General features: G+C 35.6%; 10 protein-coding genes and 4 pseudogenes across 14 annotated transcripts, besides 2 other annotated features; 7 read left to right on the top strand and 7 right to left on the bottom strand.

The window, feature by feature from the left end:
• Positions 1 to 15,718: part of a mobile genetic element that runs on past the window's edge.
• Positions 483 to 816, bottom strand: TVAGG3_0033050 (uncharacterized protein; the record flags this gene model as incomplete). Its single annotated transcript, XM_051220496.1, has 1 exon — positions 483 to 816. A coding segment is annotated over one exon (334 nt), but the record flags the coding sequence as incomplete, so codon positions are not given.
• Positions 851 to 1,234, bottom strand: TVAGG3_0033040 (uncharacterized protein; the record flags this gene model as incomplete). The annotated part of the gene is made up of 1 exon (XM_051220495.1): positions 851 to 1,234. The coding sequence occupies one exon, from the start codon at positions 1,232 to 1,234 to the stop codon at positions 851 to 853; it is 384 nt and encodes a 127-aa protein (XP_051105481.1).
• Positions 1,460 to 2,194, top strand: TVAGG3_0033030 (uncharacterized protein; the record flags this gene model as incomplete). The annotated part of the gene is made up of 1 exon (XM_001287659.2): positions 1,460 to 2,194. One exon carries the CDS (start codon positions 1,460 to 1,462, stop codon positions 2,192 to 2,194), a length of 735 nt encoding a protein of 244 aa, XP_001287660.2.
• TVAGG3_0033020 (uncharacterized protein) lies at positions 2,223 to 2,423 on the bottom strand (the record flags this gene model as incomplete). Its single annotated transcript, XM_051220494.1, has 1 exon — positions 2,223 to 2,423. One exon carries the CDS (start codon positions 2,421 to 2,423, stop codon positions 2,223 to 2,225), a length of 201 nt encoding a protein of 66 aa, XP_051105480.1.
• Positions 2,464 to 2,658, bottom strand: TVAGG3_0033010 (uncharacterized protein; the record flags this gene model as incomplete). Its single annotated transcript, XM_051220493.1, has 1 exon — positions 2,464 to 2,658. One exon carries the CDS (start codon positions 2,656 to 2,658, stop codon positions 2,464 to 2,466), a length of 195 nt encoding a protein of 64 aa, XP_051105479.1.
• On the top strand, positions 3,589 to 4,148 carry TVAGG3_0033000 (annotated as a pseudogene). Its single transcript has one exon. A coding segment is annotated over exon 1 (560 nt).
• TVAGG3_0032990 (P-loop containing nucleoside triphosphate hydrolases family) lies at positions 5,171 to 5,458 on the bottom strand (the record flags this gene model as incomplete). Its single annotated transcript, XM_051220492.1, has 1 exon — positions 5,171 to 5,458. One exon carries the CDS (start codon positions 5,456 to 5,458, stop codon positions 5,171 to 5,173), a length of 288 nt encoding a protein of 95 aa, XP_051105478.1.
• TVAGG3_0032980 lies at positions 5,495 to 5,960 on the top strand (annotated as a pseudogene). The gene has a single exon. A coding segment is annotated over exon 1 (466 nt).
• TVAGG3_0032970 lies at positions 11,769 to 13,295 on the bottom strand (annotated as a pseudogene). Its single transcript has one exon. A coding segment is annotated over exon 1 (1,527 nt).
• TVAGG3_0032960 lies at positions 13,492 to 14,244 on the bottom strand (annotated as a pseudogene). Its single transcript has one exon. A coding segment is annotated over exon 1 (753 nt).
• On the top strand, positions 15,042 to 15,608 carry TVAGG3_0032950 (uncharacterized protein; the record flags this gene model as incomplete). Its single annotated transcript, XM_001300097.1, has 1 exon — positions 15,042 to 15,608. One exon carries the CDS (start codon positions 15,042 to 15,044, stop codon positions 15,606 to 15,608), a length of 567 nt encoding a protein of 188 aa, XP_001300098.1.
• Positions 15,618 to 15,718: a terminal%2Cinverted (terminal inverted repeat of Maverick-3 transposon ID:TVAGG3_0032940).
• A 524-nt stretch (positions 15,719 to 16,242) lies between these two features.
• Positions 16,243 to 17,301, top strand: TVAGG3_0032930 (EamA-like transporter family; the record flags this gene model as incomplete). Its single annotated transcript, XM_001300096.1, has 1 exon — positions 16,243 to 17,301. The coding sequence occupies one exon, from the start codon at positions 16,243 to 16,245 to the stop codon at positions 17,299 to 17,301; it is 1,059 nt and encodes a 352-aa protein (XP_001300097.1).
• A 2,236-nt stretch (positions 17,302 to 19,537) lies between these two features.
• On the top strand, positions 19,538 to 19,900 carry TVAGG3_0032920 (uncharacterized protein; the record flags this gene model as incomplete). Its single annotated transcript, XM_051220491.1, has 1 exon — positions 19,538 to 19,900. The coding sequence occupies one exon, from the start codon at positions 19,538 to 19,540 to the stop codon at positions 19,898 to 19,900; it is 363 nt and encodes a 120-aa protein (XP_051105477.1).
• Positions 19,901 to 19,918: 18 nt separating this feature from the next.
• On the top strand, positions 19,919 to 20,160 carry TVAGG3_0032910 (uncharacterized protein; the record flags this gene model as incomplete). The annotated part of the gene is made up of 1 exon (XM_051220490.1): positions 19,919 to 20,160. A coding segment is annotated over one exon (242 nt), but the record flags the coding sequence as incomplete, so codon positions are not given.
• Between the last annotated feature and the right edge of the window lie 240 nt (positions 20,161 to 20,400).

Here is a 20,400-nt window from a genome sequence, read left to right as displayed (position 1 = left end):
CTTTCTCATTGGAAGCTTGGTTCATGAGGAACTCACCTTTAAGTCCCTTCATCTCTTCCATAAGACTACTTTGGAGAGTCTTAACGGTGTTTGTCAGATGAGCTTTCAAATTCAAAATTTGAATTTGAACTGGGCGCTTGTCTGGCAACATTGAAAGGACATCTGCCATTGTGTTCGGCTTCGGTGCTTGTTCGGACATCGAAAAAATGAAGTGGTTTGAGAATGGCGGTTTTACTTCAAAAAGCTTGTTATGACGGTTAAGTCATACAACAAGTTTAAAATAATATCTTGTTCTTCTTCTGAACGTTTGTTGTCTCTTCCGATAAAAGTTTGGAACATGAGAACCAAAAAACGTTTTTTGAGATTGCGGAAGAGTTCAGGCAAACGTTCATATTCTGGATATGTTGGGAGCAGTTCAAAACATCTGAGCTGACTTTCGGACAAAATTGGGACAATGTCAGAAAATTCATCTTTGGTCGGACTGCTTGAAGGTAAGTCTCTTACATGTAAGTAGCTCTGGTAAAGTCTTCTCATTTCTGCTAACTTTTGGAGTATAGCTTCGTAGTTTAGAAGTTTTAATTTTAATTGTCTTATTCCACTCTTTACTTCTAAACGGTAAGTATCCATGAGGTCAAGAGTAGCTTTGGTAGCTTTAAGTGGAGCTATCTGTTCCTTGACTTCTGCAATTTTGGTTGCAATTGTGATTTGAGCTCCTTCAAGTTCGCCGTCTATGTCGTTCTCAACACCTTCAACTATAGCTTGAAACTCTTCATCGGTCCATTGAGATTGGTGTGGGACGAATTTAACTTGCTTCATTCAAAAAATGAAAAAAATGTTTTTACTCTAAACGTTAAGGTTTGAACTGAACTGGTTGGATGTCGCCTTCACAGGTTATGAAGAACGGCTGACCCGAGAAGTGAAGGAGAGACTGAATTGCCAATTTCATATGGGGTAGGGGGTTCTCCTTGTTTGGTATTTTTATCCATGGGCGCTTTGCAAAGAACTTAACAAGAGCTTCTCTTTTGGCGTCCTTTATGCCATCGTAGGCTGTCCCATCTGGTATTTGAATTGGAATTCCAGTCGAAGTCTCGAGCTGAAGTGTAGCCCTTCCAGAAATAGTGGTGTACTTGACCTTGGGCTTCATGACCTTGCGCAAGTAGTCTTTTACGCAGTTGTTAATTTCAATTAGGTAAATTGCCTCGTCAAATCCTTCTTGCATTCCAAGTTCTTCCATCCGACAGGAAAATATTTTCCGGACAAAGGGAAAAATTTTCCCCGACGACAGGAAGAACTCTTCCAGTTGTCCGGAAAATATTTTCCAGTTGTCCGTCCGTAAACCATTCAAATTTTCGAAAATTGAGAACTTTTTCGTCGAACTTCAGAAAAAGTTTTTCCTTCCGACAGAAAAAGTTCTTCCTTCCGACAGAAAAAGTTCTTCCTTCCGACAGGACACAAACGAATGTCCGACAGAAAAAGTTCTTCCTTCCGACAGAAAAAGTTCTTCCTTCCGACAGGACACAAACGAATGTCCGACAGAAAAAGTTCTTCCTTCCGACAGAAAAAGTTCTTCCTTCCGACAGGACACAAACGAATGTCCGACGTCCCACCAACCGAGCCGATTCCCAAACCAGAAGAACCGACAGCCCCAGCGCCACAACAGTCTCCTCAGCAAGTCCCTCCACCAAATTACTACCAATTTCCACCTCAAGGTTACTACCAATTTCCACCTCAAGGTTACTACCAATTTCCACCTCAAGGTTACTACCCACCACAAGGCTTCCCGAACTACCCTCCTCCTCAGCCTATGCCTTACTTCCCCAACCCTTGGTTGTTCCAGCAATCTCAATCTCAATCGAAGAGAGACCAAGACTTCGAAGAAGGTCTGAACCGCTTACGCAAAGAGTATGCCACAGCCCCTATGGAAGACGACAGGCTTTCAGTCTCTTCCCTCAAATCGACCGATTCGACTCGTACCACAGATTCGGTTCGTGACCGTGAAGACTACCTCAAGCAGTCTGAGAGACTCTTCATCCTACAACCATTTACAGTTGGAGCTCTCAAGAACATGCGCAATTACGAAGGTCAGACACCAGCTGGAGACCGCAAAACAGACGTACTCGCAAGAGCCGTCCAGCTCGTCAAGACAAAGACTGAGATAGTCGACTTCATTCTTGCAGCTTGCCCATACAAGTAAAAAAATAAACAATTACGAGTTAAACTTTTTATTCTTTCTTTTCTGAGTTGTTTAGAGCTGGTTTCTCTTGTAGGAACCTTTCGTACTCTTCCACGGTCATGTAATTGCGAATTTGGTACGCAATTCCAGGTTCGTTGTTTTTGAACCTTACGTATGTAACGCTTCCATCCTCCTCAGGGAAGTAAGCTGCTAACATCTGACCAAGTTTTCTCGGTGACTCGGAGCTCATAAAAATGTCACTTTTTAAACGTTAAGTTTTTAGTCTTATTTTACCCTTTGTTTACCCTTTGTTTGTCAATGTAGTATTGGAGTGCAATTTCTCCAAATTCTCTATGTCGGAGTTCTTCAGCATTTTCCAAGGTGTGCCTGGAGAACTCAAAGAAGTTGTCAAGAAGATACTGCCATGCTGCTCTTCTGAGTTCGTCGGTATTTTGGAAGTGTTGCACCTTCGAGTCTTCGGACATGAAAAAAATGACACTTTTTCTATTAAACCGTTTTGGCATTTCTCATGAGTGAGTATAGTTCTGCCGAACCATTGGAAGAGAAGAAGTACCCTTGCTGGCAAAAGACAAAAATAGTTGCCTTAGTTGTCATTGCAATTGTACTCGTAATTGAATTCATTGTACTTCTCTTCACGTACATAAAACTCAGCAATGGTATTTGCTTTAAGAAGCTACCATCTTACTAAGACTAAACACTTACATTTTTCAAGCTTGACTTTTTACAATTTGAATTTTGTTGCTGAATTCAGCAAAAATATAATTTATGTTAGAATGTTAGATCTAACATGTTTTCTAACACGTTTTCTAACATGGTCTAAAACTCTTGAATTTTCATGAAATTTACACCAAAAATATAATTTATGTTAGAATGTTAGATCTAACATGTTTTCTAACACGTTTTCTAACATGGTCTAAAACTCTTGAATTTTCATGAATTTTCCCGAAATAAAAAATAAAATTAGTTTTATTTTTTATTTTATTTATTTTTTTTATTTTGTATAAAAGACATGATTTCAACAATCGGCACAACAACAGTTCAAACAACTACAGCACCAAACTCGTTAGTTATGAATCCAACATCTATGTTAGTAGAGATGAAAAACTTCATTCCTTCTTCATATACTTTCGAAACAAAAATCCAGAAGATAAAGCAGGAATTGTTAACAAGTAATTTAGACTGTACCGCACAGAATGAAACAAATGAACAGTATCTTTATGAAATGCAGGACATTATTGACCATTTACCCAAATTGCCTGAAATCCAACAACAAAAACTAACCATTCCCGAATTTGACGAAATAGAAGTCAAAGCAACTGACTCAGTAGAAATAAAGAAGTTCATACGAAAGGTAAATTATGAATTCCTTGGTTTTTCATTGCAACCATAAGGTTATGGACAAAGATTGCGACATGGTATAATAAGAACATCTCTGACCTTTACAAATCCGAAGAATTTAAGACCTACGACAACTTTGTTTCGTTAGTTGCAAAATGTGTTTGGGAAATAAGAGATAAAGATAGTAGGGGTAAGGTATGGAACGAACAAATAAAACCCGCTATGTTCGAGATGAAGAAAACCATTGACGCCTTGGTTGTTTTAGCAGGTAAGGTTTCAGAATATAACGCAAAAATGAACCCGCAATGTTTCAAAATGTAAAGCAGCAATGAGGAAATATAACTACTCCGTCAAAGAGATAGAAAGAATGAGAAACGACTATGCAGACTTAAAGAAAGAAGCAGAAAAGCCAGCAGAAAATAAAATGGACATGTTAGAATTTCTGAACAAAAACTATCCAACTGCTGACGATTTCCTTCTATCTGACGTCAAGAAGAAGTATAAAGAAACTTTCGGTATCGTTAAAACATTCGATGTACTAAAAGAAGAAATAGAAGCTACGAAATTGTTTAGAGTCATGAACCATCGCAACATATACCATGTAAAACGCTTGTAAATAGTTATGTTAGAAAACATGTTAGAAAACATGTTAGATCTAACATTCTAACATAAACATTATTTTTATTGAATTCCGTATGAAATTTCATGAGTTTTGTATGTTTTAGACCATGTTAGAAAACATGTTAGAAAACATGTTAGATCTAACATTCTAACATAAACATTATTTTTATTGAATTCAGCAACAAAAATCATGAATTTCCTTAAGATAGAAAAAATAAAGTTAGTTTTTTATAAAATATTTTTTTTATTTTGAGCGAAGCACAGCGAGACATACTTTTTTCTGAAAACAGTGAAGAACAGCGAGTAAGTAAAAAAACGTAGTCGCCAAAACTCTATGAAAACAGTGAAATTTCTCTAGACAGACTTTTTTCGGTCTTGCATAAAACTCATGAAAACAGTGAAGAACAGCGAGTAGTGAAAAAACCCTGGTCGCCAAAACTCTTTATTTTTCAAGCTTGACTTTTTACAATTTGAACTTTGTTTGCGTAGATATGAATTCTGAAAGAAGTATGAGGGTCTTGTTGACTTTGTACTTCTCCCATAGTTCATGTTGTCAAACTTACCTGCCATGGACTCTTTCATAAGTTCCATGAAATCGTCTTCGGACAATCCAGGGAAAAGTAATATATCAGTAAGTATTCTTTTAACATCCTTACTTAAACTCTTTGCTGTCTGTACACATATTACGACTGAGATGTTAAAGTGTCTGAGCTTCTTAAGAATTCGACACATGTCTTGTTCTCTGTTCTTTAACAAAGGATGAGAAGCAAAGTCATCTAAGTAAGAAGACATCTATGAGGGTATGTCTTCCAATCGTAAGATTGCAATTTCTTCGAAATGTATTCTATCTCTTTCTGTTTGTTTCTGAAGTGTTTCTTCTCTAATATTCTCTGCATTTCCTCATTTGGGTCTTTAAACTTAGAATTTATATACTCATTTATAGCATTATACTTCAAAACTCTTCTTTGGTACTCCTTTATCCAATCTAACAACTCAGTATCCTTTATACATACTAACTTAGACTTCTTTATAATATCTTTGAACGAATTGACCAGAAGTACTACAAATGACAACTAACTCATAGAATGGGTTCTTCTCATCTAGTTCTTGTTGTTGTGCAGCCATTTTAAGATAAGTGAAAGTCTTACCCGACCCAGGTGGTGCAATTAGACCTGTTATACCATTCTGAGCAAATAAGAACTTGTCATGTATAGGTTTTATCTGAGCATTTTCTAACTTCCTCTTGTTCTTCTTCAAAACATTCTCAAATTTCTTGTCAATGTCAGCAAACTTTTTTTCTAACATATTTTTAGAAAAATTAAAATTTTTATCTTTTAGAAAATGTCTAGTGATTTCGCTATCTATATTCGAGACAAGCTTTTTGACTCTAAAACTTCTGTCGACCATAAAATCTTACATAGTGTAAACAAGAAAGGTGAATTTTTCTAAAGTTCTGTTTCTGGAATATGACAAGAACCATAAAACATTAGGCAGAGAAGTCTTTAAGTTTGTCAATGACAGACTTGTTGACAGAGATGACGCCGATTGGAAAGATGAAGTCCAACAAAAGTTCTTAGAATGCAAAGAAGACACATGCGCTGTTCTTGAAGATGAAATAGAAAACAGAATAATGAGCTATTAAAGGACAAAGAACTTTTACATAAATATGGTTGCGCCAAATTTGACATAACTCCACCAGAGAAGAAGAAGAAGGAGAAAAGAAAGAAAAGAAAGTAGAAGAAAAGAAAGTAGAAGAAGAGAAGAAAGAACCTGAACAGTTCCAGAGAAAAAGAAATTTGACATGTAAAAAATAAAATTTTATTTTTAGAACATTTCTGGGTCAATGTCAATGTTCTCTTCCTCTTTAGGAGCAAACACTGGCTTAGACTCTAAAATCTTTTTACCCAATTACCTGAACTTCAACTATCTTAGACTCATAATATTCATAGTCGTCTGCTTTCTTTGGTTCATAAAGGTATAACAAGTTTGTATGCTTTTACCTTCTTCGAGTTTTGAGAACTTTCTGTCAAAATTTTCTTTGACTGTCAACATACCGTCAATGTATAAGTCTTCAAAAGTTGCACCATTTTTTCTAACAACAGCAAACTTAACTGTGCAATGTTCCAAATTTTGTCAAATGTAGACTTTTCAAAATTGTAGAAGTAAACATTCAAATATGCGAATGGGCTAACTTATCTTTGACTCTGTCATGTACTTATTTACTGAGATGAATTTCGTCATCTTTTCTATCGGATAAAAAAATATTTTTTTTTAAATTACTCAGAAAAATTTTTCTTTGTATATACACCATTCTGAACATCTAAAAGATTTTTGACATTTGCCAAGAATGTACGTTTTAGAAGCTGCCATATAACCATACTCTTGACAATATTGTTTATATTCATCATATAAAGACCTTTCATCTAATGACACAAAGTTAGTCTCATCTATAAACAGTTCATATACACTCTTGTTTGCTTCTAACAATGTTTGTCTTTCTTCGGTATGTGGAATTTGTCTTGGATTGAACTTAGAAATATCTAATGTCATAAAGTATGAGAACAAGTGTTGTAAAAGTCAGATGTCAAAGTTTCTGCTAAGTCGTCAAAATTTCTGTATCTTGCATATGAGAATCTGACGTTCTGACAACTACATATCTTCTGTCAGAACTTTCTAACTTCATCGGAAACGTATTGTTTGAAACCATAATGAAGTTTGCAACATTTTCACAAACTCTTGGTCTTATACTTTCTTTCAACAATCCAACTTTGTCTGTTATAAGACTCTTCAAAGCATCTGAGTTCAAAACTTTTGTATGTATCTATACTTTGAAGTTCATTGCAAACTATAAGTTTCATATTCTCAATTGAAGAGTTAAATTTACCGCAGATGTTTCTAAGTTTGTCATATTCGGATTCGAATAGCCTCTAACAGTTTGCACAAAATATCTGTAAAGAAAGTATTCTTACCTGTTCCTTGTTTTCCAATTATGATGAGAGCAGTTTTCATTTTTAGCACTTGGATGTTGTAAGATGTTTGCAAACCAACATAAGATATACTCATAGACTCTTTCGTTTCCATTGCATATAATTTCTTTGACATGGTCTAACCAAGCTTTCTATAATATTTTCTTTCCATTCTACTTGTTCATATTTATATCCAGTGAAGATAGAATAGAAGTTTGGAGAAGGTGTATAAAACTTATACCTCGAACTGAAAAATCTTCTAACTTTGACAATAAGATATCCCAAGCATCTAACATCTTCATTCCAACTTGTACAACTTTTATTTTCTTAAGTTTCTGTCTACATTCTTGTTCAGACACTTATTGTGCTCTTGGTTTGTTAAAGACAACATCCCATTCTTCATGACATAACATTCTGGGGCAGAGTCGACATAAATGACTAAACGTTTCAAATTCTCGACTGCTTTGTTATAGTCTCTAAATGGACACATATTTCTGAATGCTTGGAAGTCATAAAAATCTGAAACATCTATTCTGTACATTTTTATAAAAATAAAAAAAATATTTTTTTTATTCTTGACTTTGTTGTTGCATTTGTTGCATTTGTTGTTCTTGAGCTATTTGTTGTTGAAGTTGTTCTTGTAATACAATACTTTCACCAGTTGCATCTTCCAATTCGAAACTTTCTGCCGTCATTGACAAATACATAGGACATAAAAGTTTTACAGGAACAAAGTTTGCGTCAACTAATGTCAACGTTATACTTGCCAAAGTGTTTGAGTTCACTAAGGTTGAAAATTCTGCATTCGAATGAAAATAGGCAAACCAGCAGAGAAAGTATTGTTTATACGCATAAGTATCTTTTGGTCATAGTAGTTTCTCTGTCGACATTCGAATAACACTTTGAACCTAAGTTTGAAACAATATATAAAATAGGTGTGCTTAATGTCAATGGAATAGACATTCCTTGTATGACACCTTTTCCTGTTATAGGAAAACTGTTGGTAGTAAAAACCAGAAATAAGTTTTGTATTATAGCTCATATCGTTTATAGTAAACTCAGTCGGACATCCAAACATAATGAAACCTGCTCTAGTTGCAGCACATGTTACACCCGTCCTTAAAGTATTAAATAAGTCAACAAAACCTGTTGGTGGTATATCTGAGTAAGTATCTTCAAAGGAGTATTTTTTACCATTCACAACAATAAAGTCTTCTGGTGTCAAAAGAGCAAAACAGGCTTTAGTCGTCATTGTGTTTAAGGTTAGTTTACAATATCGTCCTTGAGGACTTTGTAAGTTTGTTGTTATAGAATTATATGACTCGGCGGTTTTTGTCGTAATAGTATAAACCATTGTGTCTTCTGCCATTTACTTAGCAAATAAATTTTAATGAAATGTTGTGGTCGTCAATATTTTTATGACGTCTGGGAAACTATACTTTAAGTTCAACGTTTCACCTCCTTTCATAACGTATATCTTGTCAATGACATTATATGAAACACCACAGCAAGCAATGTCGGGTTCTATTTCTTTGATGTTTATATCGTCTGCCTCTGTCAAAAGTTTCAATAGTTCTTTCAAAACTTCATGAGGTGCAATGACATATGAGTTCACTTTTACAGGGTTGTGTTCGACCAAGTTTAACATTATACCTAAAGCTTGACAAATCTTCTCCTGAGTTTTAAGTTTGTCTTTCAGTTGTTGGTAGTCGTTTCGAATATCTGCAACAGAACTTAAGTCTCTGCTAACTTCAGGATATGTTGGTTGTTCTTTTACAGGAACTATTGTTATACCATTTTCGTCTTCGTATGGTTTCCCCACTTCAACATCTCTTTCTTTGACATTGACACAACAACTTTGACTGTTTGTTTGAGTTGGTGAATTTAACTTCACATCTGCCACCGCCATTAAACCTTTTGAAACACTTACGCTTCTATTTTTCGGAAATGACATTTTTACTTAGAATAAAAAGATGGACGTATTTGAGTATCTCTTCGAATTGAAGCAAAACAAAGTTTACACCACAAACAATACAAGTTCATTGACAGAGTAGTTCTTTACACAAACAATGGAAAATGTTATAGAATAGCAGTCTTGCTGAACCAAAATATTTTCATAAAGCAAAGAAAGTTGGTATAACGAGAATGGTGAAAGTTCTTGAAGCAGACAAAAATATAACAACAAAACTGACCGATATTTCTAAAGGTAAGTTTATAATACAATATTATGTCAAAACTGGCGTACTGTCAATATTTGACGGAGAGAAGTCAGTTCAAGAACAACTTACTGACCTGCTGCCAAAATCTGCTCGATGGAAGCTGTCGTTATGCCAATCTGAGGAGCCCCAGCAGGTTTCATCGAACGAATCTTCAAAAGAGCATCTTCCGTGAAAAGTGCTATTGGTTTTGTAAACTTCTTTGCTCTCAGTTCATCTGGACCGTCTCTGTCACCAGTATATTGTATTTGTACAGTACCAACAGTTGAAAATACCACCCATAAAGTCTTCTGAGTCAGCAAAATGGAATGCCAAGCCAAAAGTTTGAACGGTCTCCATTTGTATATTGAGTTTTTTGACCTCCTGTATGGGTCCATACTTTCACATATGGCATAATAGAACTTTGCATTTCAGGGTTAATGGTTGTTGTGAAGTTGTTGTTAAAGTTCATAGCATCTAATGTCAAGTTGTATGACCTCATATCCTCAAACTGTAGAATATTCTTCTCTTGGATAATATTTGCCATCTATGTTTATATGATATTTAATACCAGGGTTGTAGAAACAAGAATAGTCATTTATAGTTCGTCTGAACAGTACAAACATAGTATCTGCATGTTTCATTGCAGTTGTTAAAGCAATATCTGTTCTTGCACCTGGGTCAGCACTTTGGTTTCCAACTTCACCTGCAAAGTCTTTGACAGATATTTGGTGTATAGGGAACATAAGTGGAACTGCAATATATTTGGCAGCTAAAGCATTTGAAATATCTGGGTCCAACATATAGACTGCAAGTCTGCTTTCTATTATCTGCATTCAAACTTTTTCGCATGTGAACTTAACTGGGTCCCAAGCAGTTCCAGCAGCATTGAAATAATAGTTTACTTCAGTGTTGAGGTTGAGAAACCAAAGTCTAAGTCAACTTTGTCTTTGCAAAAGTCGGCGAATGACATTTTATTTGTTCCACTACTTCTGTAATAGTGAATGGGTCTTGTGTTGGTGCAATGACTAAGTTATTTTTGCTTGGAGTAAGTTCGATAGAAATTTTTCCTGCCCAGTTTGGCAAGTATCTTAAAAACCTGAAGATGAGGAAAGATGACAAAGGAACTCTAAGTTTCAGTTTTACTTTAGTGGCAGCAGTTCCATCTGAACCAGAAAGGTTAACATAAACTCCTGGAACGTTAGGGTCAAGTCTTCTTATTTTCTCAATAGTTGCATACTGGTCTGTTTGTTCTCTAGCTTGTGGTTGTACTGAGTTTCTCAAAGCGAACCATTCATAGTTTGCCCAGTTACTGTTTGAACTAAGTCAGAGTTAGAATATATCTTATATCCCATGAAAACTTCTGGAGCATATTGGTATCCGACATAGAAAATTCCATTGCAACCTTTCTTGTCAGACAACTTGGCAGAAGGTTTTATTTCAATGTCTTGTTCCACGTATAAGAATGAGTTGTCAATAGAAATAATATGAAACCTGTCGCAAGCAATATCTACTGTTGTTGAAGAACCTTCTCCAAACTCACCTACGTTTCCATAAGAAACAGCAGTTGTATATTCGTAAGTTCCAGGAACTATTTCTGACCTTCTAATGGCATTGTCGCATTCGTTTATACCATTCGGAAACATTTCCATTCATGGCATCCAAACTGTTGGCGTTATATTCTGAGCGGCGTACATTTCATATGAGTAAAAATATAGAATAGTTGGATTTATATGTCATAATAGAACCCACTCCGACCAAGCTTTACTTTCTTCCTGACTGAGTTTTTAACTCTTCTTTTTCCTTCATTGCCCTCTGCTTGAAGTTGTTGCATCTTTGCATTATGTTCATCTAGTATGTTGCAAATTTCCCATGTCCTTTTTGCCTTTTGGCTCTGGTCGCCCATCTCAGGTAACCTATATCCTAGAAAGAGTTTGTCATAGTCTGTATTTGAGTCTTCGCGTATTGTTTGCATGACTCTTTCCTGAGTTTCCGGTTCAAGCGCTTCAAACAGTGCCTGTCCATATGGAATAAGCTCGTTTCCAAATATATGTTTTTTGTAGCCATTCTGGTTTTCTTTCCATGTTACCAACTATATCTTTTGTGAATGGGAAAGCTTTTACCCAATCTTTCAGTCTTGCGTCGTTTATTTCTGTAGTTGGTTTTATTTTGTCAAGGAACATGTTTTTCAATACTAACATTTCATTTGGTACTGTCCATTTGAGTTTTCTTAAATATTCATCCCTTCTCGATTCATCGTCTGCAAAGTAAGTTTTTATGACATTTTTTAAACTTTCGTTTGCAAGGTCATGTACAATAGGTTCTCTTCCTTCTCTCTCCCTAACTTTCTTTCTAAACTCTTCACCAAATATACCATCTTTATGGTTCTGTGTAGTTCTTTGAGATAAATGTTCTAGAACGTCAGGTGTTATATTTCCATCAGCCATGTTCATTTCATACTGGTCCAAAATATCTGCATGTTTCATATCTTTCAATGGCATTAAAGCCGCGCTTAAAATACCAGCTATATCTTGTTCACCATTGACTTCCATTGCGTCTACAACTTCTTGGAATTGTGGTTGTAAGTTTATGAACCACCTATCCGGGTTAGCTTTATGACCCCATCTCATTGTAGTTCCATCGTCTGCAGAAACAAAAGTAGGTTTGTTTCCATCTTGGTTAGGTTCTGAATGAACTTTAAACAATGTTTCATTTCTATATGTTTTCTTGAAATTTAACCTTTTTATTTTCACCGAGTTCATCCGAAGATTGAACGTTAAATGCTCGTAAGTAAAAAGGGTTTGTTGTATTTGTGTACATTTTTTTTCAGTACTTTCATTCTATGCTGAATATTTTCATCTGGTGTTGGAGTCTTTTGTATGTCGGCAAACATTTTTCGATATTCTTCTACTATGTCAGCCGAATCTTTCTTAGACTCTTGAAAGATTCCATATTCACCTCATGCTCTTGTTGAGGGTCAAGATTTTTCGGCTGTTCCAAATCTTCATCTAGTTCTGTGAAGTTAGTTTCCAAAGGAAGGACTTGTTCGTTTCCTTCAGGCTCTTCTAGCTGTTGTTGCTGAACTATTTCTTCCATGTCTGGTTGTATCTGAACTTCTTCCTGTGGAGTTTCTTGTACCTCATCTGCTGGCATTTCATATATTCCGAGACCGTTTTCAACAATTTCCCTATCTACGTCATCCGCATTCATAAGCTTTTGTTCTTTCGTTCCGTCTCTATTTTTTACGCGTTTCATGACGAAAGTTGAATTGTCATTTAGCTCTGACATCAAATATCTCGGAGTAAATTCATCCATGTCATTTGGATGATATGCTATTAAATCATATCCCTTAGCGAGCTTGTATTTTCCAGGTTTGAGATTATATCCGTTTTGGTGCTGAGCCATAAAGCTAAATAGGTTCGGGTCAGTATTTCCATCCTTGAACTTTCCAATAGCTTCTTTATATCTGTCACTAAAGTCAACAGTATCTGGGAAACCACACTCTTCTTTAAGCATTTTTAAGAATTCTTGGTTTCCTTGTTCTCTACTTCTTTTATGTCCTTGCTCTGTTTGTGGTTGCTGTGCTGGTTGTGGAGGTGGTTGTTGTGCAGGGTTTTGAACTGTTGGTTGTTGTGCTGGTTGTGGAGGTGGTTGTTGTGTTGGTTTTGGTGCATGCCTGTGTCTGTGTCCATGTGACGATGTAAATGTTTTAGGTAGTCCTGGTGCAGGTGCTTCTCTTGGAGGGTTTGGTGGTATATAAGTTCCACCAGCTGGCACATATGTTCCATCTGCAGCATAATGTCCTACCTGACTTTTCGTTTTTAAGAAAGCATTTACTAGGTCTGTTTTGGTCTGTTGTAACTCTTTTTCTTGACTTTCCACAACAGTTGCTCTAACGGCGTCATAGGCACTTTGAACTGCCTGTCTCGTTGCTGCATCTGTTATTTTCGTCATATTTTGTGCTACTTCTTTTAACTCTTTGTCGAAACCTTCAGACTTCAGTTTCTTTCCAGATGAGAAGTCGTTCACTAGTTTCACCTTACTATGAAGAGCTTCGAAGGCGTTCTTAAAGTCAGCATTCATTAAAGCTTCATTTGAACTGTCTTCATCCGCTTGTATTTTTGTCCTTATTGACCCTATAAGTTGGGCTGCTTTAGCGTTGGCTTGGGCATCTAACCAGTCATTGTTAGCTTTTATATATTCTGCGCTTTTCATTGCCTTTTGCATGGCTGCGTCGTTATTTTTTACTTTCTTGTGCTAAGTTTTCATACTGTACGGTTTGGTTTTGCAACTGTAAAAGTTTTTCTGCCTTTACATTTGCTTCAACTTCCTTTTTATACTCATCGCTATCCATATATGTCTTCAGGGCTTTTTGTTTTATCTCTTCATCTTTCAGTACTTTATATCGAGTAGTATGGTTTTTCAAATTTATGACATCTTGTTCCATTTTTGCTACTTCTGCTGCTTTTTCTGACACTTTTTTTGCATATTCCTCTGTACTTAGTTCTTTCAGTTGTTCTTCTTTCTTCTTTTTCTCTACGTTTAACTCATTTAGTTTCTTTGTGTGTCTGTCATATTCTAGTTTCTTTTCGTTTTCACTTATTTGCTTCTGTATGTCTATGTTTGACTTTTTGACATCTGTTATTTGATTTTTGAGTGAACTCAAATTCATTTGACTTTGAGGGTTATAGGCTGTTCCGTCTGCAGCTCCACCATAGCCTGCCATTTTCGCTAAAAGTGCCGCTCTTAAACCTCCACTCTGTGCACCAACAACTCGGTTTAAAAGCATAGGATTGCTTGACATTTGTTGCAACATAGTGGGGTCATTCAGCATTTGTTGTTGCAACTGTTGTTGTGGTGTTAGTCTTACTATTGGATGTTTCAATGCTCTCTTCCTCTTACGTATATTCTTACGTAGCTTACGTGGCATTTTAAGTGAAGTTAAAAAGCGGTTTTTGACAGATGTTTATATGACACTTTTTGTTCAGCACAAAAAACTACTCGGTCAAAGTGTTGTCGGTTTTGTAAAATAACCGTCCTATCTCATTCTATAAGGGGGAAAGGCTTCTCAAAGTATACTTCCTTGGAACGCCCGTAACTTTTCCTGTAGCGACGATAGACCCTTACTTGTCCGGACAAAGTTATACTATTTTGAGTGCTCTACAAAAAAGTCAACAGCGACGACTCTCAAAAACCGTTGTGTAAAAAGTTTTACCGTTGGACAAAAAAGTATATATAGAAAACAAAAAACGTTTATAGTTCATTCAATATTTGAGATGGAACGGTTTTCCAACGGTAACTATTAAATAAAATAAAAAAATAGAGGGGTCTCCGTTGACGAAAACGGTTCATCTCAAACTCTTATTTGAAAAAACAGTTTATTTTTGTCTAATGGAAGCCAACGCTGTTAACCACAATTCAAACATTAACAATTCTCAACCGCTAACCAAAGCCAAAGCCCACAACCTCCAAGAACCGGCACAGCGGTTAGAATAACCACCAAAAAAATCTAACAACGAATTAAGAGAAATTCTTCAACAAATTTGCTCTAAATATCTCAAAGACGCCGAAGAAAACACACAACCAGACGCTACATACAATACTCAGTTCTGTGAAGTTCTGAACAAAGCAATTGCTAGTTCAATTGAACTTACTAAGACAATTCCAAATCCAATTGAGCTTAGCGATGTCTTAGTTCAGTATTTTCCAACATTTACTAAGCTTATAATGTTGAGAACTTTATACCAAGTTCGTCAAAATCTTCCTCGTTACATGCAACGGTCATTCGACAAGAGAATTGCTGAATTCCAAGTCTTTAGTTACGGATATGACGAAGATGAATACGTTGACGAGTTCGGAGACAACTGTACAAAATGGTTTGAATGTTATACGACAACACAATTTGAATTCGACTTTCTCGAATTCAACGCAGCAACCATTCATATCATTGCTCTTTACCTTTCCGAACAACAACAAGACCTCGCAGATGGAGATGTTGTTACTGTCGTCATGGAAACTCCTGAACAATTCGGAAAAAAGAAGTCTCTAATTGCCAAATTCGTTCCAGGACATCAGCTTTTCCAACGCACAGAAGTCTTCTGTATTCCTGGAACTAAGTTCTTTGTCAGGAGCGAACGCAAAGAAAGATATAATGTGTCATTCAATTACACATTATATAATGTTTTCGACCCAGAAGAAGGCTTCTTCCCAGAAGCAATGGAGGAAGAAGAAGAGGAGGAGGAAATACAAAACTTTATCCAAGAAGAGTCCTCCGAATTCACACCAGAAGACTAACAATTTTCCGAATAAAAACTTCATTTATACTAAACATCTTCGGGGCTAGAAGGGGCGCAGCCCCTGGAAGCCCCACTACCTTTTTTTTTTTTTTTTTTTTTTTTTTTTTTTTTTAACTTCACTGAGTCTTTTGAATTAATACTTTTAAAACAATTTATCGATAAATAATTTCTGACCCGAACCGCGATTAGCTTTTCGAAGCGAAGAAACAGACGAGTCACTAGTTCATTATAATAAATCCTAAATTTCGCTGCATTTCAAAAACTATAGAATTCGATCCTTTGATTGAAAAACGATGTTTGGTTAATTTTTGTCACTTTTTATATCGTTAAAAAGCTATGTGTTTATTTCTTTCTCATAATTGTATTTAACTGAATAATTAATAAAATGGAATTGTGAGAGCGCAATCAAAAATTGTTAATAATTAAATAATATTCTAGTTCAATATTTAAAATCATAAATATCAAATTTGCATCGAGGTTCATTTTCAAACGAAAACGATGAAAAAAAATTGTTCTCATCACTTCCAATTTTATTCTGAACATGTACACCCTATTATGTCCATATACTGTGAATTCACTAATTTGAAAGCATGGAAAATCTCTTCTGAATTTTCTATATCAGACCATTAAAAATGCAGTGCACACTCTGGGTTGCCATATCCTTTGTTTTTTGTGCAACTGTTTATGGTGCTAGCTCCGCTGCTGCTGCCGAAGGTATTAAATATTGGACTCCAGAAATGCTTATTATGGGAAGAATGCTTTGGGGCTTCATATTTTGTTTATTCACTCTTATATTCAGAATAATTTTTGAGGATGGTTACAAGCAGATTTGCCGTGCTCACTTTTTGTCAGGTCCATGGCCTTATATCAATATTGCAATCGGCGGCTTGCTCAATCTTGGTATTCCACACAGTTTAATTTACATTGCCCAACAATGGATTCCTAGTGCCGCTGTACAGCTTTCCAAGCCTCTTCAGCCACTTGGTTCTATTATTGCAAACTGCATTTTACCAATTGATGAAAAGCTCACACTTCATAAGGGATTAGCTCTTCTCTCTGCCATCATTGGTGTATCACTTGGCGCTGTCCCAAGTTTCCGTCATACACATGGAAAAGCAAGTGGTGGCCAAGTTGGTCTTGGTTACGCTCTCCTTGTCTTAGCTATGATTCTTTTCGGTGCTGCAGCCTCATGGTTCAGATGGCGCACACCAAATGTTGACATTACGATCTCATCTTTGTTACAAACATTTTTCTCGTTCTGGTTCGATATGATTTGGTCTCTTATCATGGATGGTCCGAAGAAATTCAGAGATACATTCATCAATTGCACTGCTTACGGCTGGATTTGGCCAGTTCTTCTTGGTGTTCTTGGTTCTGGTATGGCTGTCCACGGATTTATGTATCTTGTAGCTCACCTTGGTTCAGTTGGCGCTGGATTTATTCCATTCGCCCAAATTATTGTTGGTGTTACAATCGGTGTTGTTATTCTTCACGAATGGAAAGGTTTCTTATGGTGGGAAATCTTCCTCAACGTCCTTGGTCTTATTTTCTTGGCACTTTCTCTTGTCATCGGATTCATGAAAGACAAAGACGATATGGCTCAACAAGAAAAGCATGGAGAAGAGGAAGAAGAGCATGCTCATGGTGAAGAAGAGCAACTTGATGAAACTGATGAACTTGCTGAACTTTAATTTTAGTTTCTTATGATATTTTTATATATTAGTTTAAAATTGTGAAGTAAAATTACTGTTAATGCTTATCTTATGTAGTGTAATGGTTTATAATCAAATAATAATCGATTTTTCTGAAATAATTTTTTATATTTAAAAAAATACAAACATAAAGATTTACTTCTATAAGATAAAACAAACTAATAATAACACAAATGATCAATTGCCTTTTTAAAAGCAGGATATCTATTATATTAATGTAAAATCGCAGGAATTTCATTTGAAACTCCTAAAAATTGTTGATTGCTATTAACTAAAATGTCATTCTTATGCATACATTTTGCCATTGATACTACAATTCCTGAGCAAGAACTTATTGAATAATTTATACTTTGATTCTTCAAAATATTCGAATAGACAATATAGTTAAAAAAAAAAAAAAAAAAAAAAAAAAAAAAAAAAAAGGTAGTGGGGCTTCCAGGCACTTCGTGCCCTCTAGCCCCGAAGATGTTTAGAATATGAGAGAGGTCCTATAAACCGGAGAAAGTGTCATATAAACATCTGTCATTTTACTCAGAATTTTCATGAAATTTACACCAAAAATATATTTTAGGGTAGAAGGGTATATCTACCCCGTTTTCTACCCTCTTTTCTACCCTCTTGAATTTTCATGAAATTTACACAAAAATATATTTTAGGGTAGAAGGGTATATCTACCCGTTTTCTACCCTCTTTTCTACCCTCTTGAATTTTCATGAAATTTACACCAAAAATATATTTTAGGGTAGAAGGGTATATCTACCCCGTTTTCTACCCTCTTTTCTACCCTCTTGAATTTTCATGAAATTTACACCAAAAATATACTACTAGGGTCATTTACGAAGAAATCTCAACAAAGTCTTTACGAAGAAGTCTCAACAAAGTCTTTACGAAGAAGTCTCAACAAAGTCTTTACGAAGAAGTCTTAACAAAGTCTTTACGAAGAAGTCTTGACAAAGTCTTTACGAAGAAATTCATGAAAATTCAAGAGGGTAGAAAAGAGGGTAGAAAACGGGGTAGATATACCCTTCTACCCTAAAATATATTTTTGGGTCATTTACAAAGTCTTTACGATGAAGAACTTTACAAAGTCTCAACAAAACATTGACAAGAAAGTTCATGAGAAAGACTTTACAAAGTCTTTACGATGAAGAACTTTACAAAACATTGACAAGAAAGTTCATGAAAATTCAAGAGGTGAGAAAGTGTCATATAAACATCTGTCACTTTTCAGGAAAAAACATTTTTATTATATATATAAAATGAATTTTACAAAACCACCGTTACCCTTCTTTGGAAATAAGAGTAGATGTAAAGATATTCTATTGAGAGAACTTAAGAAACTACCGAATGGTCTAACATTTGTAGACTTGTTCGGTGGAAGTTTCTATATATCTCATTTGTGCCATACAATATTTCCTGACTCAAAGATTATATGCAATGACTTCGACAACTATATGAACCGTCTCAAACATATACCAGACACAACAAAATATTGAAAGAGTTAAAAGAAAAGATACCTATAGGTAAGATGGAACGTATACCATTAGATAAGAAAAATACTGTCAGAGAGGTTTTGAAAAAGGCAGAGTATATTGACTGGGATAGTATATCTGCTAGACTATTATATAGTGGTGCTATAAGAGTTCATGACATTGAAACACTTATGTCAAAAGTTTTATATCTTAACTATACAAATGTTTTCAAAGAGAACATAGAAAAATATATTGAGGGTATAGAGTTTGTGAGATGTCATTGGACAGAGTTGTATGAAAAATATAAAGACAAGGAAAATGTTTTCTTTATAGTGGACCCGCCGTTCTTTAACACATGGATTTTCAATACCAAGTAGACTGGACTTTGAGAGACTCTTTAGAAACTTTAGACGTTTTACATAACCATCCATGCTTTTACTTTACATCCGATAAAAGTGGTTTGGAAAGTGTCATGAGATGGTTAGAGGACATACATGACTATGAGTTTAGATACGATAAGATAGAATATGAGAGAGGTCCTATAAACTGGAGAAAGTGTCATAACAAAGAAATTTTACTAGTAAGTAAATGTGGTTTGAAATAGGACTACTTGTTTTAGGTTTTTTCCATTGTGTCATTTACTTATTTGACGTGGCAGAAAGATATAGAGAATATGAAGATGAACCAATGCCTGCAAATGTTCAGCATATGTACTCGTAAGAGATATTTTTATCTAATATTAAATGGACGCACAGAACTTAGCGAATGCACAGCAACCTGGACAACCAAACCCAGAGAATATTCCAAATGAAGTTAGAATACAAACTGCAATGGCAAACTATGGTCAAGTGCCAACAGATGTACAAATGCAAACTGCCATGTCAAATGACGCTGCGTTAGGTTTGCCACCATGGTATGCAAATATGAGATGGAAAGAGTTTTATACAAACCCTGAAGTGGGATATAAACAACTTTATGCAGATGACGCGAACACAGGAGTTGACCCAGAATATGTTTTCTACCAGAGGAGAAACAGAATGTATGAGCTCCAGTTCAAGAATGCTATGGAACTCAACAGGAAACGTAAGAGACTAGGCGGACATTAGATTTTTACATATAGTAAAATGGGTTTCTTCAGTAAGATAGGAAACTTCTTTCGAAATGTTGGAAGAGGTATATGGAATGGAATAAAAACCGTAGGAAGAGGAATTTGGAACGGTGTCAAAAATATTGGTAAAAGAGTAGGTCAGTTTGTTGGTATTATACCTAAAGACCCTGAACCAGAAGAACAAGCTCTGTTATACAACAGCCTGAACCTGCACCACAGTCTAGTTGGCAACCAAATCCAACACCTCAACCGTATTAAAAAATTATATTTTTACCGTTCGATAGTAGTTGTATATGAAACTAAGTTCTAAGTAAACGCATGGTATAATGGAATTATTCTTTTTCTTCCATCTGTAGTAAACCATACTTGAAAGTCTGAAATACTTCCACTCGGCGGTTCATATAGCTTTGTAGGTTTTTCGTAAAAGTCATTTGCCAAGCATAAGAAGAGTTTTGAGCGCCAGAAAATGAAGCATGAACAATAATAGCAGCTGGGTCG

The sequence above is a fragment of the Trichomonas vaginalis genome, chromosome IV (genome assembly GCF_026262505.1).
Source record: "Trichomonas vaginalis G3 chromosome IV, whole genome shotgun sequence".
Lineage (NCBI taxonomy): Eukaryota > Parabasalia > Trichomonadida > Trichomonadidae > Trichomonas > Trichomonas vaginalis.
The sequence above is the reverse complement of the archived record's forward strand: the minus strand, read 5'-3'. Positions and strand labels throughout refer to the sequence as shown.